Consider the following 23723-nt stretch of genomic DNA (forward strand, 5'->3'; position numbering starts at 1 on the left):
TCAAGATGATTTGATTTAAAAAAATAATAATAATTATAATAGGAAGTTGTACATTTTATACAATAGTTTCATTTCTTGACAGTAAGAGTTACTGTGAGTTGACATAACAAGCAATATTGTTTAAAAGTGTATTTTAAGTGTGTTTGGGATCTTCACTAACTAACTGACTTGACAAGTAACTTACAAACAAACTAAATATGGAGCACATTTACTAGCTCACTAATAGACGAGCTTACTAAATAACTACAGTCAATTATTAACTTACTAATTAGCCAGCTCACCAACTGACTCGGTAACAAATATTACCAAGATAACAACAAAATAACGAATAAAAAAGTACTTCAAATAAACTAAAGCACCTTTACTAACAAACTAACTATATATATAATTTACTAGGTTAACAAAGAAGCTAATAAGCTTTAAAAAAAGACAGACTAACTTGCAAACAAAGAAACTAAACTAAAGTGACTGACTGACTTCAACAAGCTAGCAAAACTATTGACTAACGACAATAAAGAGCTTTATTAACAAGCTAACTAACTAACTAGGTTCATAGATAATTACTAGCTAACTGACGAGCTGACTTAAAATGACTCACTTTTTACTTCCATTACAAAATGACCGACTGACTTGATGGCTTGAACAGAAATGAAGAAATTAACAAGCCAACAAAAGAACTGACCAACAAAAACTAGTAACTAATAAAACACCTTCACTAACTACAGTTGGCAGCTTTTCACAAAACAACATGTGGTTGACGACGAACTTGCTAAGAAAGTAAAAATGAAAGGAATGAAGGAGGCCATCTTGGAGTCGGGTTTCCGTCCTAGCGTTTGGAATTTTTGAAGCGACGCGTCATCGAGATGCGATCCGACAATCATTTCAAAAAAGAAGAAGAAGAAGAAGAAGAAGAGGAGGAGGAGCAGGAAGCGCCGCGCCACGATGTCATCGGAAGAGTTTTCTTGGGTCAATCTTGACCAACCGTCGTGTTTCTTTGCTGTTTTCATGAATATTCGCTTCTTGAATTCATCCCCAAAAGTTTTCGGTTTGCTTTGGACGACGAACGTAACGCGTGACGTCAGATCCGGTCAAAAACGCGGATCCGGTCTTGCCAGCGGTAATTTGCAAAACCTGTTTCCATTGGCAAAATTCCCATTTTCCTTCCCCCCCTCTAAATGTAGAAACTTTTTTGGGGCCCTTTTCGACAATCGTTTCCGTTCAGTTTTAGTTTCGCACTTCTTCAAACTGGAATCAAAACGTGCGGCTGGAAATTTGCATTGCTCAACAATCCCTCCATCCCTGATGCGAAACGTTTATCCTCACGAGGGTTGCGGGCGCGCCGGAGCCCCTCCCAGCTGTCTTGGGGCAGTAGGCGGGTCACGCCCTCAAGCGGTGGCCGGCCAATCGCGGGGCATCCACAAGCATTCGCACCCACAATCACACCAACTTCGAGACTTCATGAAGCAAGCGTGCATGTTTTGGAAATGGAAATGGGAGCGCTTGGAGAAACATGAGGCCGGAGCCCGGATTCAAACCCACGACCTCTGAACTGTGAGGCGGACGTGCTAGCCAGCCGCGTAGCGTGCCGCCCATTTCTCAACGAACTTCAAATTCGCTCTCGTTAAATGACAAAAATGGACTTCCATTTAGTTACGCGCTATTGCTAATCTCGATAGCCCCTCTACGGCATTTGGCACGATAGGCTAGCAACGAGCTAATGGATGCTCATTAAGCAAAATAATATTCACGAGCACTCATTCACATCAACAAAGAAAAAAAACATTTCAAAACTGTTGCAGACTTCCTGCCGCTCTTGCGCGTCAACTTGCGAGCGGCGTCGGCAAACTTTGCCTCCAAACGTTTGCACAACAACGCAAAACAAGTTGAGTTTTTAGCACTTTCACACAACACACACACACCAGTGACGGGAATAGCAACCGTGGAGACGGGAGGGCTGAAGGGTGTCAAAGCACTTCCTGTGTGCGCGAGGAACTCCAATCCTGGCGAGGCGCACACACCGAGGAGAGCGAGGACAGCGAGGACAGCGAGGACAGTGATGACAGCGAGGACAGCGAGGAGAGCGAGGAGAGCGAGGACAGCGAGGACAGCGAGGAGAGCGAGGAGAGCGAGGACAGCGAGGAGAGCGAGGACAGCGAGGAGAGCGAGGACAGCAAGGAGAGCGAGGAGAGCGAGGACAGCGAGGACAGCGAGGACAGCGAGGAGAGCGAGGACAGCGAGGACAACGAGGAGAGCGAGGACAGCGAGGACAGCGAGGACAGCGAGGAGAGCGAGGAGAGCGAGGACAGCGAGGAGAGCGAGGACAGCGAGGAGAGCGAGGACAGCGAGGAGAGCGAGGACAGCGAGGACAGCGAGGACAGCGAGGAGAGCGAGGACAGCGAGGAGAACGAGGAGAGCGAGGAGAGCGAGGACAGCGAGGACAGCGAGGACAGCGAGGAGAGCGAGGACAGCGAGGAGAGCGAGGACAGCGAGGACAGCGAGGACAGCGAGGAGAGCGAGGACAGCGAGGACAGCGAGGAGAACGAGGAGAGCGAGGAGAGCGAGGACAGCGAGGACAGCGAGGACAGCGAGGACAGCGAGGACAGCGAGGAGAGCGAGGAGAGCGAGGACAGCGAGGAGAGCGAGGACAGCGAGGAGAGCGAGGACAGCGAGGAGAGCGAGGACAGCGAGGACAGCGAGGAGAGCGAGGACAGCGAGGACAGCGAGGACAGCGAGGACAGCGAGGACAGCGAGGACAGCGAGGAGAGCGAGGACAGCGAGGACAGCGAGGACAGCGAGGACAGCGAGGAGAGCGAGGACAGCGAGGACAGCGAGGAGAGCGAGGACAGCGAGGACAGCGAGGACAGCGAGGAGTTACGCGCTGTGAAAGTCTCCACCCAACAAAGTCCTCGCGCCTTTGCGAGGTTGCTCCTGACGTCGACGTGGTCGTCGTGTTTCCGACAGGAAGCGGCGACGCTGTCGTGCAAGTTCAACGACGCCAAAAAAACAACAAAAGCTATTTTGCTAGCTTTGCGTGCGTGTATTTAATTGCGGCAGTTGTGCGCGCTTCACGTCTGCCTGCCTCCGCCTAATTGGCTGCAGGGTCAGCTGACGAAGTCTCCGCAAACACGCTCGCACCTTTGCCTGGTCTTGATCGGTGTGTGCGCGCGCGCGCGCGTGTGTGACTTCGTTTGAGATTGTGCACATTAAGCGCTCACCACTCTTGACTCGTCCGTCATCGATCTCGCGCAATCACGTCGCTTAGCCGCGGGGATGTGCTTGGCTAACATGCTAACAGATTAGCATGACACAAATTAGCCACGCCAATAAAAGTCTATTTAGCTTGAGGGATGAATCTGTATCTGTGTTCGGGGTGGGCGTGGTATAAACGGGCAGTGGGCGTGGTTTAACCCGGGGTGGGCGTGGCTTAACAAAAATGGGGGGTGGGGAGCAAAATTGAAAAAAAATTTTACATGGATTGATCAAAAGTTTCTATATTTTTTGTTTATTTGAAAATGATTGACAAAAGAGCCTATTAAAGATTCAAATCAATGCTTTTTTAAAAGTGTTTTACACCCGCTACATGATCCTCCCCACTGGTGCTAGCCACGTTAGCATGTAGCACGTACACAACATACAGGAAGTGACATCACATAGAAAGTATTGGCAGAGGATTCTTATTTTCAAGGCAAAGTGCGCATGTTAGCAGCGAGCTAACAAGGTTAGCGCTGTGCTAATGTAGCGTCTCTGGATGCTCGCTTCGCTTTTTGTCACTTTCACTCCAACGCCATCTTGTTTCCTGAAGTGTGCGTGGGATGATTGCAGGTACAGCTGTCGTTGTGTGCGTGTGTGTGTGTGCGTGTGTGTGTGTGTGCGTGCGTGTATGTGTGTTGGGAATCGAGAGGCCCATTAGCAAAGCTTTTGATTGACAAGCTGAAGGATGACGTTCTGCAGCTTCATCAGCACAGGTGCTGGAGTGCGTGCGTGTGCGTGCGTGTGCGTGCGTGCGCATTTGTTATAAATGCTTGTTTGTGTGTACGTGCGCTTGCAAGGGTGCAAGTGTGGATATTTCATTTCATTTCTTTCTTTCTTTTATTCTTAAAAAGTAATGAATTGCTACACATGAATGTGATGTTTCCTTGTTAGTAATTTTGCTTTTCTACTTTTTTTTGAAGCTACAAATGTATGGCGAGTTGCATTATTATTATTATTATTTATTCCCCAGGCAAGCAGACGTTTACGTCCGCGCTTTTGTGTGTGCGTGAAAGCAAGTGAGGCCGATTTCAAGTGCAACTCAACACCAAATCCCCCCTTTTTTTTTTTTCATTTAACAAATTCTGTTTCATCAAAATATGAAGGCTTCACGTTGCATTCATAAAACATTCAAGCGTAACCCCGAGAAAGATGTTTCGTTGAATATTTCCATCCAAGATGGAGGTTTAAACATGGAAACGATTTATTGCCCAATCGATTCTTTTCACTTAAGTCGGAGTTGTTTTTTTTCTGACTTCGCAACTGTGATTTCCAAGTTGAAATGATACGATACGATATACTTTGATTTTTCCCGTGGGGAACTTTTTCCTGGACTGCGTCCAGCTGCAGTTTACAGTAAAGAAAAACAACAGAATAGAGAGCGATAATTCAAAGAAATAATACACACACACTCCTATATGCTAAATGCTAAACGCTTTTCCGTTTCTACGCCGCTTTCCCACCTTACGAGACCCTCCAAGCACTTTTACATTCCACCGCTGACGGCATCAGCAGCATTAGGGGCGGAACCCACAACCTCTACCTCATGGGTGCGAAAGGGGCCTTCCCGTGAAAATGGGACTTCCCAGCGTCCTCGAACGCAGCGGACGAACGAGAGCCAAGTTGGCGAGTCTCTCGTGACGCGACCCCTCGCGGAGGCCGGAAACACACCCGCGACCTCTCGCACCTTTGCAGACAATCCCCAACTCAAATGGGAAGTAACAGTGGCAACGCAACATGGCTGCCGTCTGGTTTTGGGGACATTTGCTCGTCTGTCAAATAGACATCTGCGACACGCGCGCAGCGTGAAATTGTTTCCGATCTCATGAGCATCAAATTCCCGGCGGCTGCAACGCATGAAGCCTCGTTAGACTTAATAAGCGAGCGAGAACCTGCTCACCTGTGTCAAACATGCTGGCGTGCGTGCGTGCGTGCGTGCGTGTCACCTGTCCGCACACACGCACGTGCACACGCTCCCCCAGGAGCAAATGTTGCCGTATTGTGTGTGTGCGTGATAATGAAGCTAACACACACAGCGAAAGCAATTAAGCTAGCAGGCGACGAGCTGGCTTGATTTTCGCATCTTTTTTTTCTTTTCTTTTTAAAAAGAACTTTAGACGGATCATTCGCATGAAAAGTCGTTGTGCTGCGTCGCCACGGTAACAACACACATGGCCGACACGTCGTACATTCAACCGCTAACACGACGTCATGCATGTGATTTGCATTCATCGCATTACAAACAATGTGACACATTTATATAGTAAATCATAATAAATATTGTCAAACGATTCTTATCACATCTTTTTTTAATCAGAATAATTACATCTTAGAATTTTGATTCATTGTGATTAATTCATTCATTTTCATTTTAAAATGAGATAAACAATTTTTAAATCAAATAAAAAAGCATTTATATTCTTATTTTTTGCCCGCCGAATGTGACGAGCACTCGTCATGTGATCATTCTTTCGACGTGTGTTGTTTTGAGGACGTCGTCAACATTTATTGATCGCATCCTCCTTGTTTTCTAATCACTTCATGACTTGCGTCATTTAAAACGGAGAGAAAAAAAAAATGAGTCCACTATTTTGACATGAACAAATATTTTGAAAGTCATAAAAGGCAAACATTTATTAAACGCGTTACTTTCATGCATGTCGCTGTCTATATTTACAACGTAATTATATATAATCAAATAGATGTTAAGTATAGTTTCTATACATCACTAAGAGGACGTGGCTAAGTTAGCCTAGCTTGGACGTTTTGTGCTAAAAACAAGAAGTAATGATTTGTCCTGCAGGAATTGTCTTTCGTCCGCTGGTGGAAACATGTGGCGACTTGTTCAACACACACACACACACACACACACACACACACACACACACTTCCAGGTGCATCCAGATGGGCTGCGAGCCACCTGAGGAAAACTCCTTGGAGACGTTCATTCTTATAATCATTTCTAATTTGAGATGCAAGTTGCGCTTTCCACAAAATGAGACGCTGGCTCGCTCATGTTGCATTCGCTACACATGGCCAGAAGTTAGCATTAGCATTATTGACAAATCTGTTGGAAACAGTGGAGAAGAAAAGAGCTTGTTTCAACATGGCCCTGGTTGATCTCTTATACTCTGCTGCCACACACAAACAAGGGCAAAGACAGCATAAAATAATTGAAATAAAATCGATTTGGGGACATTTAAAATCGATTCTGAATTGTACTAAATGGGAATGGCAAAAATTTCTTATAAGAATGCGTTTTTGACATATCGGTCTAATTACAACACAACCTCATAACGTTTTGTCAACGTCAAATGATGTTCTTGTTTCCTAGTTTTACAAGTGAATGCAGTGTTTTGAAAATACTGAGAAAATACAAGTTTGTTTTTTAGCCAACCTTTATGTCAAACTTTTAACCCTAGAAAGCCTGAACCATGAAATGGATGAGAGAAATTCTTTCTCATTCTTTGTAAATGTTCATTGGTCCTTTAAGAGTAATAAAAAAAAAAAAGATAAAAAAGAAAATCAACTTCCACATACGACTTTAGATTTTTTTGTCATATTTGATGCATCCGGTGTCAATGCTTTTAACATTTCCAACTGTCAACCGACGACCCGGACCTTTCCCTGCCGGGCCTGGGGTTCCGGGGTGCTGCCCGTCCCCCGGTGCTCCCTCCTCTCTTCCGCCCTTACAAGGTTGCAGGAAAAGCCATCAGCTGGCTGATGCTGCCCTCTAATGGATTATCCGCGCAATGCATGTGTCGGATCATATACGTCAGGGTTTTAAAAAACAAACACTATATTTATTCTACTCCTGAAATCGAGGGCTCAAAATGTCTTGCATTTCATATGATACGTTTGGCGTTATAATAAACTGAAGAAAAAAAAGTTTGGCAACTGATTGCCTCACATTTTTTTTAGTTCTGCATGTGTGTGTGTGTTAGCTCCAAACACACACACACACACACACACACACACTGCCATGCTGGCTGCTTAATGAAGGTGTGTAATTGTTATTGCCGACTGTCTTCAAAGTCAGCGCACGTGCTTGTGTGTGCGTGTGAAATAATTGCTTGTGTGAGCGGGAACAAAACAACACGGCCATGTTTGCTGGGCGGCGTGTAAACACAAGTTGAGGACGACACGTCACAACAAGCGAGTGACAACACAACAACACGCCAGACATCCTTCCGCCATTGTTTGCCACACAAAAGTCCAAAAGTAAACAACAACAACACACCAGATCGTTAGCTCGCCTTGTCGTCAAAATAAACACAAAATGGTGTTTTGGTCTCAATTCTTTGACATGATTTAAAAAAAAGAAAAAAGAAGTCTTTTAAGAATCAATCACGACCGCATCCTCTCAACACCAATGAATTGTTTAATTGATCATCCGGTCTTCCATGAAAGCAGACGGATTATTAATTATTAAATAATCATTTAAAAAAACGCTTTTTCTTGTCTTTTTTTATTTTCTATTTTCAGACAGCAAACCTCACTTTGAAATGTTTGCCATTAAAGGGAAGCAGTTTACAGTCATCGATTATTAAAATAAGCATTAGTTGCAGCACAATTTTCATATTCACTGCCATTGACCCCCCCAAAAAACAACTTAATAATATACACTATATAAGTCTTTCCATCTACTGGTTTCTATGTAAAAAAAAAAAATAATAATACAAATATTTTGAATTTAAAAATATTTATTATTATTATTAATAATAATAATGTAGTAAAAAACAAAAAATGTTATCAATGTTTTACAATTAAATTTACAAAACAAAACATTGTTCATCGTAGCTGCTCATAAATAAAAAAAAAGAAAGAAAGAAAAACACGTTATTGGTCTGTTGTTTGCAATTTTAAACATAAAAACAAATTCAAATGGAAGAAACGGAAACATTCGGGGGTTTTTTCTTTGCGAAAACTCAATAAAGAAAGTGTTAAAAATATGTTTAACAAAACCAGAACACCAACATGACAAATTGCTGACTTTTTATGGAAAAACATTTCACATTTTAGCCCGTCTGAATCAAATCATTATTCCCATATATCGTTATTTCTAGCTTATTCTGCAGAAACCGTCTTCAATAAACATCGACTTATTAAACAAATCAAAAATGAATGAAAAAAAACCTCATTTAGGATCAGAAATACTGCAGTTCAGTGGCAGACACGTCGTCGCATTCGAAGCGGAAAAGATGAACGTTGACAAAAGAGCGTTTGTGTCGTCATCATGCAAAATATTGCAAGACGAATGCAAATATTTTGGATTCATGCAGAAAACATGGCTGTCGTTTTGAAACGTTCCCAACCTGGCCAGTGTTGCTCTTCGCTGATCTCTGCTGCCACCTGCAGGCCAATCGACGAGCCTTCAACTCTGCTCGATGATTTCCATGCACTGACAAATTCATTTTAAAGATCAATATTTGACAAGCTAATGAAAAGTCTTCAGTGTTGTAGGAAGAAAGGAAAAAACGACATGAGACCTTTTCTGCTTTGGTAAGGCTGCAGGTGGCGCCAGCAAGCACCACCATGTGACCACGTGTCACGGCAGTGAAGGTAAGCAATACTATGATTAGCTTTAGCTTAGCACTTTTGTCGCAGTCACAATTATGAAATGAAACACAAGATTTGAATGACACATTATTAGCGTCAAAACTCACCTCAAACCGTCTCAGACAACCAGTAAGTACGTCATCAATTGCAACATTTTGTGCATGATATCATATAACATTTGCTTAGCATTTACTTGGCATTAGCCTCACTTTAGCTTAGCATTGCGTACTGCAAAACAGAGCTTCTCGTGGCCACGTCAAATCTAATAAACACAATAACACGGCACACAATCGTTAGCATTAGCCTAGCATTGGATTAGCATTATCTTAGCACTAGCCTAACTTTAGCTTAGCATTGCATACTGCAAAACAGAGCTTCTCGTGGCCACGTCAAATCTAATAAACACAATAACACGGCACACAATCGTTAGCATTAGCCTAGCATTGGATTAGCATTATCTTAGCACTAGCCTAACTTTAGCTTAGCATTGCATACTGCAAAACAGAGCTTCTCGTGGCCACGTCAAATCTAATTAACACAATAACACGGCACACAATCGTTAGCATTAGCCTAGCATTGGATTAGCATTATCTTAGCACTAGCCTAACTTTAGCTTAGCATTGCATACTGCAAAACAGAGCTTCTCGTGGCCACGTCAAATCTAATTAACACAATAACACGGCACACAATCGTTAGCATTAGCCTAGCATTGGATTAGCATTATCTTAGCACTAGCCTAACTTTAGCTTAGCATTGCATACTACAAAACAGAGCTTCTCGTGGCCACGTCAAATCTAATTAACACAATAACACGGCACACAATCGCTAGCATTAGCCTAGCATTGGATTAGCATTATCTTAGCACTAGCCTAACTTTAGCTTAGCATTGCATACTGCAAAACAGAGCTTCTCGTGGCCACGTCAAATCTAATTAACACAATAACACGACAAACAATCATTAGCATTAGCCTAGCATTGTGTGTCACAAAACACTTGTCACAGTCACGCCACAATAACACAACACATATAATTAGCATTAGCATTATCTTAGCAAATCTAATTAACACAACAAATCACAATAATTAGCATTAGCATAGCATTGGATTAGCATAAGCTTAACATCACGTGCCACAAAATACCTTTCATAACGCAACACTCTGTGGTTAGCATTAGCTTAGCACTGAAGTCAACCCATCATTTGTGTTGTGCGACACCAGGTGGCGCTCAAGTTGGCGAGGCGTCGACATCGTTAAGCGTGCCTGGGCGTGGCCTGCGCCGCAGATGCCGCCAATGGGCGACGAGCGGCGAAGCTCTTTGTGCGCTTTTGAAAGAAGGCCGACAAAAGTGCAAAGTGGAAGCAAGCCGTGGCTGAATAGACAACGGCGCCACCGCCGTCGCTAAACGTTGCCGCCCGCCCGCCACCACCCGCCGCCGCCGCATCGCATCACGTGCGAATGCGTGGCTTTTTCAAAAGGGCAAAAGCGCGCCAGTGCCGTCTTCCTCCTCGGGTTTTAATTCCCCCCAGCGCCGGTGCTTGAGGCCAAATCTAATTTGAGTGAAAAATGGCAATCCAGCTGTTCAGTTGACAGAACGCAAAGCAAAACACGCGCAACACACACATGCACACGCGCAAAACACACACGGCCGCTTTCAGCGCGCCGTCTTCATCTGCACATCAATGGCGGCGGAGCGGAGGCCTCGTAATTACACCCTCCACGCATGTGTGCTTCTTTGCACCCTGCGTGCGCGCGCGCCAACGCAGGATGACGCCATTGATTGCCGCCATCTTTCTTTCTTGGGCAGGATGGGAGGAACGCGCTATTAAGTACACACACAAAGGCGGGCAGGTGTACACACATTCATGCGTACGCAAACACACGCATAAAAAGCATGCATGTGCTCACACACGCAAACACACACGCAAACACACACGCACGTGCAGACGCAAACAAAAGCTCACATTTACACACGTTTGTCATTCGCAATTATGTTTTTGTCCCCCCCCCACAAAGACAAAAATATTTCGTACCCCCCCAACTCTCTGTGGCAACTAATAACCAGTATCATTTGTTGATAAAATTGCTTTAAATGTATTCTCTGCGTATGAGAGCACCACTGCCCACTATTGGAGTGGAAGTGCAATTACACTTTATAATAGTATGACCACAAAAAAAAAAGAAGCCGTATTAAAACATGAAAATTAGTGCTGTCACTATCGAATATTTTTTGAATCAATTAAGTATTCAATTGATTAATCGATTTGGATTTATTTTAATTTTGCATTAAAGTGTATTTCAAAAGCATTTTTCCCTGATTAGTGACTTCCTGGTCACTTTTTTTTAAATTTATTTTCATTTTATTTTTGTTTTGTGTGTTTCCTTTTTCGTGGGTCTCGTTTGACGTCACCGTTCTGGTTGGTGTGCTCAGTTTGAATTGGATGTTGAAGTTTGAATGATTAAAGAAAGCAAAAACAAAACAAAACGAATCATTTGATCAAGATGGCCGCCCGGGTGCCGCGTGCGCAATAAGTGCCATTGGCAGATAAAAGCCCAACAGTTGAAAGTGGCAAGGCTTTGGATAAATGTCGAAAAAGTTTTCTTTGGCAAAGTTGAGCAAAAGACGACAAAGGTCATTTGCTGCCACCCCAGCATTGACGTCGCTCGTCCCTGCCGATATCGCGATATCTCGTCATGTGGCGCATCAACATCCGCCACATGACTAGCCTCGCCTGCTAGCTTAGCGCCACCAAGGCAAACACGGGTCAAAGCAAACGGCCGCCGCACGCGCACGCGCACGCCCATGAACGTGCCTTTCCTGAAAATGCCACACGAATGGCCGCCACATGCCACGAACGTCCTGAAGATGCCTTCAAAGACAATTCGTGTTTGAAGGCGTGTTCCTTAACGCGCTTCTTTCATCACACAATTATTTCCTCAACATTCCACACACGTGTTCAAACATCAATTGTAATTTCCTTAACACAAGAGTGGCCAAACGTGAATTGGAGTTTCCTTAACGCGTCAAAGGGTTTGCCACATTTTTATGAACAAGCCGTCATATTTAGCGTATTATTTGCTGACGTCACGTGCTGGTTTTTATGTCGTGTCCCCAAACACAACATCATCGTGTTGACACTTGATGTTGTCGACCCCCCCCCCCCCCCCAAAAAGTCTTCTTCTTAAGGACAACAACGTCTTTTTGTCTCCTAAACACAGAAGCAGACTGAAAGCTGTGAGAAGATTTTCTTTTGGCCTGGAGGTGTCCGATCAAACCACCAACATCTCATTACGACCCCTTGCCATCGCACAGGCTGTGTGCGCGTGCGCGCGCGCGCGTGCGAGCAGCTCCCCAGTGTGTGCTGGTGTATAATGGCTTTTGCAGGAGATTGTCGCTTTGTAAAGACATTTGATTGACACCTCCTGATGTCTCGGTCCAATTAGAGAGCTCCTTTGTTAGTGTACACCAGTCAGTGCGCGCGTGCGTGCGTGCGTGCGCGCGCGCGCGTCGCAGTGAGCTGCAGGAATGAATAATAATAATATGCCAGTGTGTGTCTTTCTCACACACTCGGGCACTTAAAGCGGTCGATTAATTAGCTGATTAAATAAAAAAAGAAGATGAAGATGAGAAGACGATGATGAGGAGGAGGAAGATGAAGATGACGGCTTACCGTGTTTACAGTTTTACTTTTGTGTTGAGGCACCTCACAGCTTGATTCGTACATTTCAAAAACAAAACAGATTGACGACAACCGAACGTGAATTTCAAAATTTCAAATTCCACGCTGTTGTCATTTGCAACATAATAAATACATAAATACATAAATAAATAACTAATGCGCCACATTCGAGCAGATGAAGCAAAGACTCAACAAAATGCATCGAAAGAGGAAAACCCGGATTCATCTTTCTCACGACTCTTTTCATATTTGACAACAAATGAATTTGAATACACAACAAATATGCAAACAATGACAATTTCAAAAGCATGCCTCTGTGTTTGTATTTATATATATTACATATGAGCACATTTGATGACGTCACTTTGAATGTATTACATTGAATCTGACTTTATGAATAATGAATTGACACATCAACTGGTGTTCAATTATCTTGGGTACATTATTGTACATTTAAAACTAAATCTATACTTCTATATAGCAAATACAAATAAATACGTGTTGTTGTTTTTTTACAGTCAAAAACTGTATTCCATTACATGACTATGATTGAATCCAAAAATCCGAATTGGCCTGGAATAATTGACATATGAAATTATAAGAAAAGGTTCATTGATATGAAGTCATGTAGGGTATTTTTTTCCCCCCCGTCTAATAAATTTGCAATTTTCTTTTTAATAATTGAAAAGCTACAAATTATAGTTAGACAAGCAGACTTCTCAAATAGAACAAAAAAAAAAATCATTATATTACAGACGTATTGAAAACAATATGTATGTAAGAGTTTTTGAATATGTCTATTTAAAAACGTTCATCACCGCACGTGAAAATGAATTCATTAAGATTAAATAATAAAAACAAATGCAAGAATGTGTTGTCGAGTCATTTCTCAATATTATTCTTATTCATATTCTGAAGCGTATTTTGTTGTTTGTTGCTGTCTCGGGACTCAACAAAGCACAAAACACACGACGCACTTTGTCATTGCTTTTACCAGCGGGTGTGCGCGGGCGCGCGCGCGTGCGTGCGATATGAGCACCTTAACGAGCGGCCTGTCACTCTGCGGCCCTTCAAGCAGACCCGTGTGTCATTAAAAGGCACGGCGTGCGTGCGTGTGAGCGTGCGTGCGTGCGTGCGAGTGTGGAAAAACGCGTAGAAATGGAATAATGTCTCAGCGGGACCGAAAAAACATTTGAGTCTCTTTTGGCGCCACAATGTCAGGATTTCAATGGTGGCTGTCTCCTTATGCTGAGCACGCGCGCGCACGCGTGTAATTCCACATTGAAGTGACATCATGAGAAAAAAAAATTGCATGTAAAATTTAATAATGTCAAATCATGTCCAAATGAAAGATGTAAAAGAATGCAATCATCATGTATCCACATTAATTACAAAATTTCACAATTGTGTGTCCTAATTTTTAAAAGTGTCAGCAGAAATGTGCAATTATGTCGAATGTGTTTGAAAATGTCCTCAGCCGACCATTGAATAAATGATGTGGTAAAATAATATAAAAATAATGGAATTATCCTCCAATGTGTGAATTTTGTAAAATGATGCCACAAAGTGACGTCATCGTGAAATCAATCATGTGACGCAAGATCAAATGACGCAAAATAAACGGCCAAAAATCCCTACGAAGCGTGACGACATGACAGGTGTGATGCCACCAGGTCACATCAATTATGAAATACACACACATGAATATTCATTGTTGTTTTTGTGTGACTTATTAATGATGACATCATCAATCTTTCATCAGGCCGAGTAGCCCAAAACTGGACGTGGAGCGAAAGTCAAACGGAGACGGAATTTGCACTTTGAAAGTTGTTTGGTGACTTCCGCCAACGTCATCCTTTGCGCCCGCCAAACGCGCGGAACGTCAAGTCATGTGACACGCGTCAGTCCCCAAACGGAAGCTAACGTTTCCGATCAACAAAAATGACAACTCCTCTGACGACTGGCGTTTTAGCATACGGATGTGTTAGCATGTTAGCACGTTCCGCACTGAAAGAAGAACGTCGGCAAGCGAAAGAAATCCTGAAAAAGGTCAAACGCGCAACGGCAACAAATGGCAACGCAAGATGGCTGCCCTCTGGCTTCAGCTTGCCTCGGCGTGCTATGAGAAAGACGGAACTCGGAATGACGACAGACTTCATGTGCTTTTGTCGTCGTAGAAATAAAAAAAACGTCATTTTTGCTTGTCAAAGCAAATTATTACAACAAATAACGATAACACTTGAAGCGTTTTGTTTGTTTTTACTATTTATGAATCCTTTGACGCCATCTTCCTCTCCCTTTTCCCCCTTCATGTAACTTCTTCTCTTTTTTCCCCCCCCACTGCGTGCGTGTGCTTTTGTTGTTCCTCTGGTAAGTTTGCGCGAGGCTCGCGTTGTGTTTTCATCGCTTTGGAGACCTCGCGAGCAAACACCGCTCGCTGCCTGCGCTCCAATTCACACGCGCACGCGCACACATGCTGTCTTTGCACACAAACACATATTAATCACACTTCTGTCTGGACACACAAACACACATTTATTCACACACACAAGAACACACAAACTGACATTATCTCTACAAACACAAATGCATATCTAATGACACACATACACATTTAATCCCTCACACACACACACACATGAATGAGCACACGTTTAATCTCACGCACACGCACGCGCAAGCTTACATCATCTTTATGTACACAAACACACATTTAATCGCACACATGTACGCATATTTTTCGTGCACACAGACACGCATTTAATCTCTCTCACAAATACACACGTGTGTGTGTGTGTGTGCGCGCGCGTGTGTGTGTTTGGGCTGTGAACTGAATATTGATCGTTAAAGTAGTTTGAGTGTAACATGTCAGAGTGTGTTAACGTCAAGGCACTCAGCCGCACGCACAACACCGCCGCTAGCACGCAAGCACCGCGGGAGGGGGGGGCCGGGGAGGGAGGGGGGGCGAGAGACGACCACAGGGAGAGAGCGAGAGCGATGCGACGCTGCCATTGGAGCCCAGGAAAAGGGGGAGGAGCTTACTCTGTATGTGTGTGTTGTCAAACAAACTAACAAACAAACAATCCCTCAGGCTTTCATGCAATCTGTAAACTGGCTTCGCGCGCGCGCACGCACGCACGCGCGCACGCAGTCCCGGGTTTCATCCACACAGCACATGTTCTCGTTTCCTTAACATGCCTGTTGCGATTGTTGATTTGCGAACGTCCTAACATGCCACGCAAGTCCGAACGTCAGCATGTGCTGTTTTTCCTGAACATGCCACACGAGATCGCCGCTAGCGGAACGCGTGCGTCCTCGCCACAGACAACACGTCCTTAACATGCCAAACTGGAGCGTTTATGCCTGAACGCGTGTTTACTTTAGCCACACCCACTTTCAACATGTCACGCTCAATTGTTCATACGTGAGCGTGTCTTTCCTTAACATGCCCCATTCTCGGCTTTCTACGCTAATGTGCGTTTTTTGCTCCCTTCTAAGCCTCGACTCTGCAACACAAAAACAGCACAACTTTTCCCGTGCACAACTTTTCACTTGCGCGGCCTTTGACCCAATAGTGCACGACCACCGAATCGAGCGATTAGAAGACGTCTTTGGGATTACTGGAACTTCCTTAATGCCGCTTCAAATCCTATTTGTGGGATCGCTTATAGTTTTTAGGATCTGTTCAGGATCTGTTCAATCAGCCGTGGCGTCCTGCAGGGATTTGGATTTGGATTTGGACCAGCAATCAGCACTCTTGAAATGCTTCTCTTAGAAAAACGGTGCTGACAAAACTAAATGTCAACATGCAAGACATAGTGTTTTGTTTTTAAAAGCAATTTCCACCACTAGCTAGTCACCACTCGCTTAAAGCTAACGCTAATTAGCAAATGTGTTGCTGCGCTGAGCCATTCAAGCGATAGAGTGAACAAAAACGGTTCCGCTAAATATAGGCAGACATCGAAACAGTACTCAGTCATAAATTCTTTATCCTCTGTGAAGAGGGACGAATATTAGTGCCGCGCTGATGAACTTTGAGATGTTCATTTGAAGCCAAAAGCAGTGCAATTGGTTTTCATGTCATTGAATTGCATCACCACTTTGTGTTTTGAGTTACAAGCGTGGTTCAACGTGAAAGCTGGTTTTCCTAACGTGCCACGCAGGAGCGCTCACACGCAAAGGTACGCGCCGTCGCCACGGCAACAAGCCCAGTTCAGACTCGACGCCGCTAAAAGACTGGCGGACGCTCAGCGGAAACAAAAGACAAACATTTACACCTCCCGCTTTTCGACACAGCGCTTCCAACTCATCACTTCTCGCCACTACGTCGCTCAAAGGTGTGTGTGTGTGTGTGTGCGTGTGCGCGTGCTGCAGGTGCTAACAGCCGGAGCTAATTGGGCCGCTGAGCCCATTAAGGCGGAAGGAGCCTGACGAAATTAGCGATGATGAGGCTCATAAGCGACAAAGACCCGCGGTGAGACCAACGTTCAAAGTGTCACCACGACAACCCCCGAAGCGACGCCATTCCTGCTTGGCGGCGGCCCGCCACTAGAGGGAGACAAAAACGTCACACCAAACGTGTCATATCAAACGCGAGACATTTTGAGCCCTCGATTTTAGGAGTATATTATAGTTTTGTTTTGTTTTTTTCCTCCATTAAAACCCTGACGTACACGATCCGACACATGCATTGCATTTTAGGATTACACTAATTATGAATTAATGTCTTGCTCATCAAACAAAAGTCCACTAGCTTAATGCTAACACATCGGCGAGTTACAAAATGACAGCGTAGATTGCACATGTGCTGGTCACATGACATATGGACGCCATCTTGTTACCCTGCTGAGTTGGCCAAACTCTCTCTATCGACGGCTCTCGCTCCTTCTGAAGCCCGATGACGTGACGTGATTTTCCAAACTGCTGTTTGCTGTCAATTGAAACGTACGCGCTTGATCAACGAATTTGCACATGCAAAACCACCCGCCGCTTATTTTGAAAACTTCAAGTCGCTGCTACAGAAAAAGGGGGCGATGGCTTCAACACGGCGTCCTGTGACCACGAATGAAGAACACACACACACTTGTCAGAACATCATGTGTGAGGATATAACACACCCGAGTTGATTCATTTTGTGTGTGTGTGCGCATGATCCGATAATAACCTCCACACACGTCTGTCTTGGTGTAGGAGGAGGTGGCGCGACGGAGGTGTGCGTGCGTGCGTGCGTGCGTGCGTGTTTGTGTGCGCTGACATGCGACGTGAGGTGGGAGAAGATAATGAAAGTGCACGTCTCTCAGCTGGTCAACAGGTGGAGCGACCGCGGGCGGGGAGGGGAGAACATGTTACATGTCCAACATGTATGAACACGAACGCATAACAAGTCCACTTCCTTACGTACACGTATGGGGGGGGGCACAAACGTGGAAGTATTCACCTGTATTTTGTGGCACACGTTAAGGTCGTTCTAATCTAAACCTTTCAACATTTTCTTCTTCGTCCAACAAAGGTCCACTAGCCTAATGCTAATAAATAAAATAGTGCCAAAACGCCATAGACACGCTAGCAAAGTTAGCAACGATGTTACGGTAATTCTAAAAATGTCAACCATTTTTTGTTTGTCCAACTGCAGTCCACTAGCCTAATGCTAACATGTAGTGCAAAGCACCATAGACACGTTACAAAAATTAGCATATTGAGGTCATCAACAATTTCTTGTTCATTGAAGAAAAATATTAAAGCTAACATGTAGTGCAAGACGCTATAGATGAGTTAGCTCAACGACAGTATTTTAGTCATATTCATCATTTAAACAACTTCTGGGTTGTCCAACAAAAGTCCACTAGCTTAATGCTAACACGTAGTGCAAAACACCATAGATGAGTTACAAAATTTTGTGTAGATATAATCCTAAATATTCAAACAATTTCTTTCCTGTTGAACAAAAGTCTACGTGTAATGCTAAACGTTATAGATAAGCTAACAAAATGAGCTTGGATATATTTCAAAACATTTAAAAGTCCACTAGCTTAATGCTAACATGTATGCAAAACATCACAGGAGGGCTTGCAAAATTAGCAGAAATGTTTGTGTAATTCTGAATTTTGTGAAACAAAAGCCCTAGCTTAAAAATGCTAACAAGTGCAAAATACCATAGACGATTTTAAAAGAACAACAACAAAAAACGCTTGGTTGTTATGGTCATTCTAAACCTTTAAACAGTTTCTTGTTTGTTGGAAAAACTTAAAGGCTGACACATCATGCAACAAACGAACAAATGGTCCAAACGTGTACGTTTACAGTCATGTGATTTTGCAATGTCGAAAAAAAGTCTCACTGCTTCCTCAAGTGTCATGTGACCCAAATGTTATTGATTTGACAGTTCTTGACGTGTGGCATAATAACCACAGAGCAAGCGTGTGTTAGCAAACAGATGAGCCAATTAAGGTCTCACGCTGAAAGTCTGCTTTTCTTTGACTCGAACCTCTCGGAGATTCAAACAAATCAGAGGAGCAGCGTGGATTTGACACACACACACACGCACACACACACAAACTCTATTGTGCTGTCTCGCGTGTTTGCGTGCGTGCGTGGGATTGTCACCCAGTGTGAGAGACGAGCTAGCAGGCTACGCGGGTACAGATGTGTACGATTATGATATTTTTACCTCCTCCGCACGCCGCCTGGCTAATTAGCATCACACCTGCGTCTAATTGGCTGAATGAGCTCGTCACAGGCCACAAAGGTGGACTCGGCGGCTGCGCATCGGAGGGCGAGGGCGGCCTGTGACGTTTGTTTAGCGGCGACAAGCGGCGACCCGCTTCGTGTCAAAGGATCAAAAGATGGCGCGCAAACAAAACATTCAAACATGGCTTGATTTGAAGTATGAGAGCTTGAGCAGTTTTGTAACTCGTATGTCATTTTTATTACTTAAAACGACTCACACACTTTACATAATTAGCATAAAAGGCATGATGAAAGTTGTGTATTGCCTGGCAATGACCTTTGCTTGACCTCTACTGGAAGGCTTGAGCTTTAAATCTGGTGTGTTGGCGTCATCTGCTGGCCATCCACTGTAACTGCAGTTTCAACAACACAAAAATATCTTTGTTTTCGTTTTGTAATGATTTCACTTAATACATTTTGTATCTTTTTTAAGACACTCTGCGCTCAGTTATTCTGTATTGAAATGTTCTATTTCATGGACTGAACTATCTACTACTAACTTTTTTTTTTGACAGAATACAAATGAACAATTCTGTAATACATCTTGTCAATAAAACAAATTAAAAAAACGAGACAATACTTCAATGAATAGAAAATATTTTCAAAATCTTTTGACCTTTCTTATTGTTTACAAATGTAAGACTCTATGTAAAGACTAATATCAACCAAAAATACTTTAAAGCATGGATTACATTTGAGACCTTTGTGAATATGAAATGGCCTTAATAAAATAAAAAGACCAACAATATTACAAATATCTGCATCTTTGTATGTAAACCGAGTAATAATACTTTCCCCCCTCAATCTTTATTGCCTTACAGCCTTTTGAAAAATGGATTTCTCTCTATCATGCCACAACCTGATACTAAAAGGACAATCAAAAAAAAAAAAAGAATTGCAGTTTTACAAAATGTACATCCATGTTGAACTATCCACTTTATTCCGGAATGAATCGAAACTGTCGTTTGTCATCATTTCAGAAGTTTAATGCTAAAGTGTGGCGTCTCCCACACACATAAAAATCTTACCTGATGTTGATGTTGGCAGCCGGCGAATCTTCTCCCGATTGTCACAGCAAGCGAGCGCTTCGTCCGCAAAATGAGCCGACCTTTCAAATGAATGCACAGGTCGTCTCCGGAAACGCCGTTTTTACGACAACATTCGTCCGTTCAAAACATTGCACCATCCTAGACATTGACAGGATCCAAATGGGAGAACCTTTCAGACTTTGGAGAAACAGCACCAGTTATGATGTTTTCAATTTGACAAGAGGACTTCAGACAACTTGCATAAATGATGTTTACAGCAGGAAACTTTCTCTTTCTTTTTTTTAACTGTAATTCAACAAAAGATGCCTCTGCCAAATGTAATATTGGGGTCTAAGGAACTGAGATATATATTAAAAAAAAAGGTGTTGAAGGGGTGTTCAAAGCAGCACCGCCCACTTATTCAAAAACAATCCCACCCCCGCCACTTTACTGATGCTGCATTCCAGGATGGTCGGAAGTCGCATTTATCTTTTCCCAGCTCCGACCTGAATCGTTTGCCTATTAATAATCCAACCGTTCATACATCCATTTCTTCTGAACCGCTGATTGTCGTTAATCAAAATACTACAATTCAATTGTATTAAACGCCATCTCCATAATGTTACATCATCATGTCATGATCGGGTTCAAAAGCGCATTTTACTACATTGAAATAACATTGTCAATTTTAAAACATATTAATTTTGCATTCATACTATATGTATGCGGAGATCTATTTAATATTGAACTTTGACTTGTTATTCATTATTCATCTCAAGCAGCTGCGCTTTTACTTTAGTCACGTGTGGAAGCCCTTAAAGCTAAAGTCGACCTCAAAATGTTCTCGGTGTGTCAAAGACCACTAGAGGGAGACAAAGGAGCTTTTTTCGAATTCATTTAACAAAACATATTTGACATTTTTATTTCCCCCTGCCAAAAATAGATTACATGACACTTGTGCTATAAATACAAACATTTTAGATGTAACGTGACATCCACAAACGGTGTTGACGTTAAATGGAGCAAAAAAACTGAAGTACATTTGTTTTTTGGAAAGGAATGATCCATTGGGTCCATTTTGAGAACACGTCAAGAGTCCAAGAACGTGCACAAGGCGCACAGCTGCAATCTCACCGACCCGGCAGACGATCCGCCCACGGAACGGCGCGCACACCCGGCGCCGACGCCGTCACTGGACCATTTGGAAGTAGCGCAGGATGGCCATGATGTGCTGCGGCATGAACACGTAGCCCGTGTACACGGCCATGCCCGCCACGCTGACCAGCAGCGAGTCTGATGCGCCCACGGTTAACGACAACAACATCCAAAAAGGACAACACTTTCAATTTCACCGTTGACCCGTTCAAGAAAGTCAATTCATGTGTTGGCAACACTTTGCATCTGTTAATAGTGCATCATTTGACAAGTGTCAAATTGGGGGGATTTGAAATAGCACCAAACATTGGCAAGTTCAAAATTTACGGGGGGGAGGAGCTTAGCCTTTGGAGGGGCACGGAAAGCCTGGTGGGCCAGCGAGCTAATGAAACAATGGGGGGAAGCCTGTAGCTAATATCCTTCATCAAAACTATTAAACAATCTGCTCTAAAGACTGATTGGCCAGCGATGCGACATCTAGGGCTTTTATTATGATTATTATTATTATTATTCAACAGAGCTGCATGATACAAACATCAGGCAATCCAATTTACATGTCCCAAAAGAATGAAAGTCATTATAAAAATGATTAAAGCACACCCACCAATGACTTTCCAAAGATATCCATGGGACTAGGTCAGGGTTCACCAATTCCGATCCTTGAGGTCCGGAGTCCTGCAGGTTTGAGATGTTTTCGCTTACCTACACACCCAATATCAAAGTTCAGGATCGTTATCAGGCGTGCTGATGAGCTGATTATTTGAATCAGGTGTGCTAGTGGGTGGACCCAGAGGGACGCAATTGGTGAACCCTGGACTAGGTGAAAGTGAGCGCGAGTTGACGTCGTGACGTCATTTGTCGCGCGACGTCGCTAATCAGTTAGCTTCGCTTTGGCCGAAGCTCCCTTAGCTTTACTTGCCATTTACCGAGCAACTACCAGCACGACAACGCCGACGCGACCGAACCCCCCAAAAGTGAACGTCGTATTAAATGGCGGCTTCTTAACTTTTCGGCTTTAATTAAAACATCGCAATAACCTCAATTAGTTTGTCGTTGCTCACGTGAACTCCAAGTACGGCGGGTGGGGGGTACTTCCAACAAACTCACTAAACAGACATTTATAAACTCCCCGACAACGATATGCATCAATTTAGGAACATTAAGCGCACCAACTTACATGACCTTCATGACACATTAGCGAAATGTTAATTATGCGTTTTCAAGGCAACGCGGAAGAAGAGACGCTAAGAAGTTATTAGCACGGCCCGGCCGGGACCTGAAAAGGATACTGAAGACGGTCCTCTCCCACGGCTCCAGCATGTAGAGAGCCGTCACCAGAAGGTACTGGCGGTAGAACCACGACAAGTTCTTCCAGCAGTCGCCGAGAGCCATGTTACAAATGTGTGCTAGCGACTAGCCTAGCTTCCACTTTTCCACCTCATCAAATTCCGGTTTGCGTGTGACGCCAACACGCTCACGGACGTCAACCAATAAAAATGTACAAGTTGACACAGCAATGAGGTGTCTCATCGAGCGGGCTGGTGTGCTGCTGTAATACGACAGCCCGTCCGACATTTTGAATGTGGCTGAGTTTACCGCAAACTGCGTACTACTGAAGCGTATTGCATTCACTTGAAAACAAAAACAACCCTGTTTTTTTCTGAGTAACTTTTGGGGGGAGCTTTGTTTTTTTTTGAGTAATATTAAAAAAAATGTTTTTTTTCTGTTTTAAAAAATATATCCCCCCCAACCCCCGATTTTCTGAACACATTAATAATACTGCCTGTTACCAATTACAATACATGCCTTACCTTAACTGAGCCAGAAGGTATGTTGGAGGGATGCGGGAAAGTGTGCGAGTCTGCAACAAGTCACTTGGAGTTCAGAGGTAGTTAAAAAATAGAATTACTCCGAAAAACAGAAGGTCCAGCTCTATTATATAATTTTGAGATTTTTTCCCTGTTTTAAAATATATATATATTCCCCCATGTTTTGCTGAGTATCCCCCCCACACACATATTTTTTTTGAAAAATATTCCGAAAAACAGAACAAAAAAATGACTCCCCGAAAAAAATGAAGCTCCCTAAAAAAGTGAGTGAATGCAAAACACTTCCGTACTGAATGACTGTAAATCTTATTAGAAAATATAAACACTTATTGTAAGTCTATATTTGAGGGAAAAGCAGAATTTTAAAAAAATGTTTGGACATACCATTTTTGTGACAATTTTGCACTTATCTGTGACTCAAGTGTACTTCCATAAAATGCGTAGAAAGTAAAAAAGAAGCTGAAATCTGTACAGAAAGAAGATAATTCTCCGAAAGTGAGG

The 23723-nt window shown here is 43.3% G+C and overlaps 2 protein-coding genes across 2 annotated transcripts in view; both read right to left on the minus strand.

Moving 5' to 3' along the window:
* Positions 1-22676, minus strand: part of prkd1 (protein kinase D1) — a 41162-nt gene extending 18486 nt beyond the window's left edge. Inside the window, exon 1 of the mRNA XM_077565418.1 lies at positions 21998-22676. Within this exon, the coding sequence (XP_077421544.1) occupies positions 21998-22021 (24 nt within the window). The 5' untranslated portion in view covers positions 22022-22676. The remainder of the gene's footprint in view (positions 1-21997) is intronic.
* Positions 21118-22886, minus strand: sptssa (serine palmitoyltransferase, small subunit A). The gene is made up of 2 exons (XM_077565444.1): positions 22683-22886; positions 21118-21531 (listed from the first exon to the last, which is right to left on the minus strand). Exons 1-2 carry the CDS (start codon positions 22783-22785, stop codon positions 21428-21430), a joined length of 207 nt encoding a protein of 68 aa, XP_077421570.1. The 5' UTR covers positions 22786-22886; the 3' UTR covers positions 21118-21427.
* Positions 22887-23723: the final 837 nt, after the last annotated feature.

Source organism: Vanacampus margaritifer, chromosome 1, assembly GCF_051991255.1.
Source record: "Vanacampus margaritifer isolate UIUO_Vmar chromosome 1, RoL_Vmar_1.0, whole genome shotgun sequence".
NCBI lineage: Eukaryota > Metazoa > Chordata > Actinopteri > Syngnathiformes > Syngnathidae > Vanacampus > Vanacampus margaritifer.

What these genes read in the sequence shown, in the direction of transcription:
- sptssa (XM_077565444.1), bottom strand. Translation starts at nt 22,785, where the DNA reads ATGGCTCTCGGCGACTGCTGGAAGAACTTGTCGTGGTTCTACCGCCAG. An exon ending in GTGGGAGAGGACCGTCTTCA is followed by an intron (nt 21,532 to 22,682) that starts GTATCCTTTTCA and finishes TGGGCGCATCAG; the next exon opens with ACTCGCTGCTGGTCAGCGTG.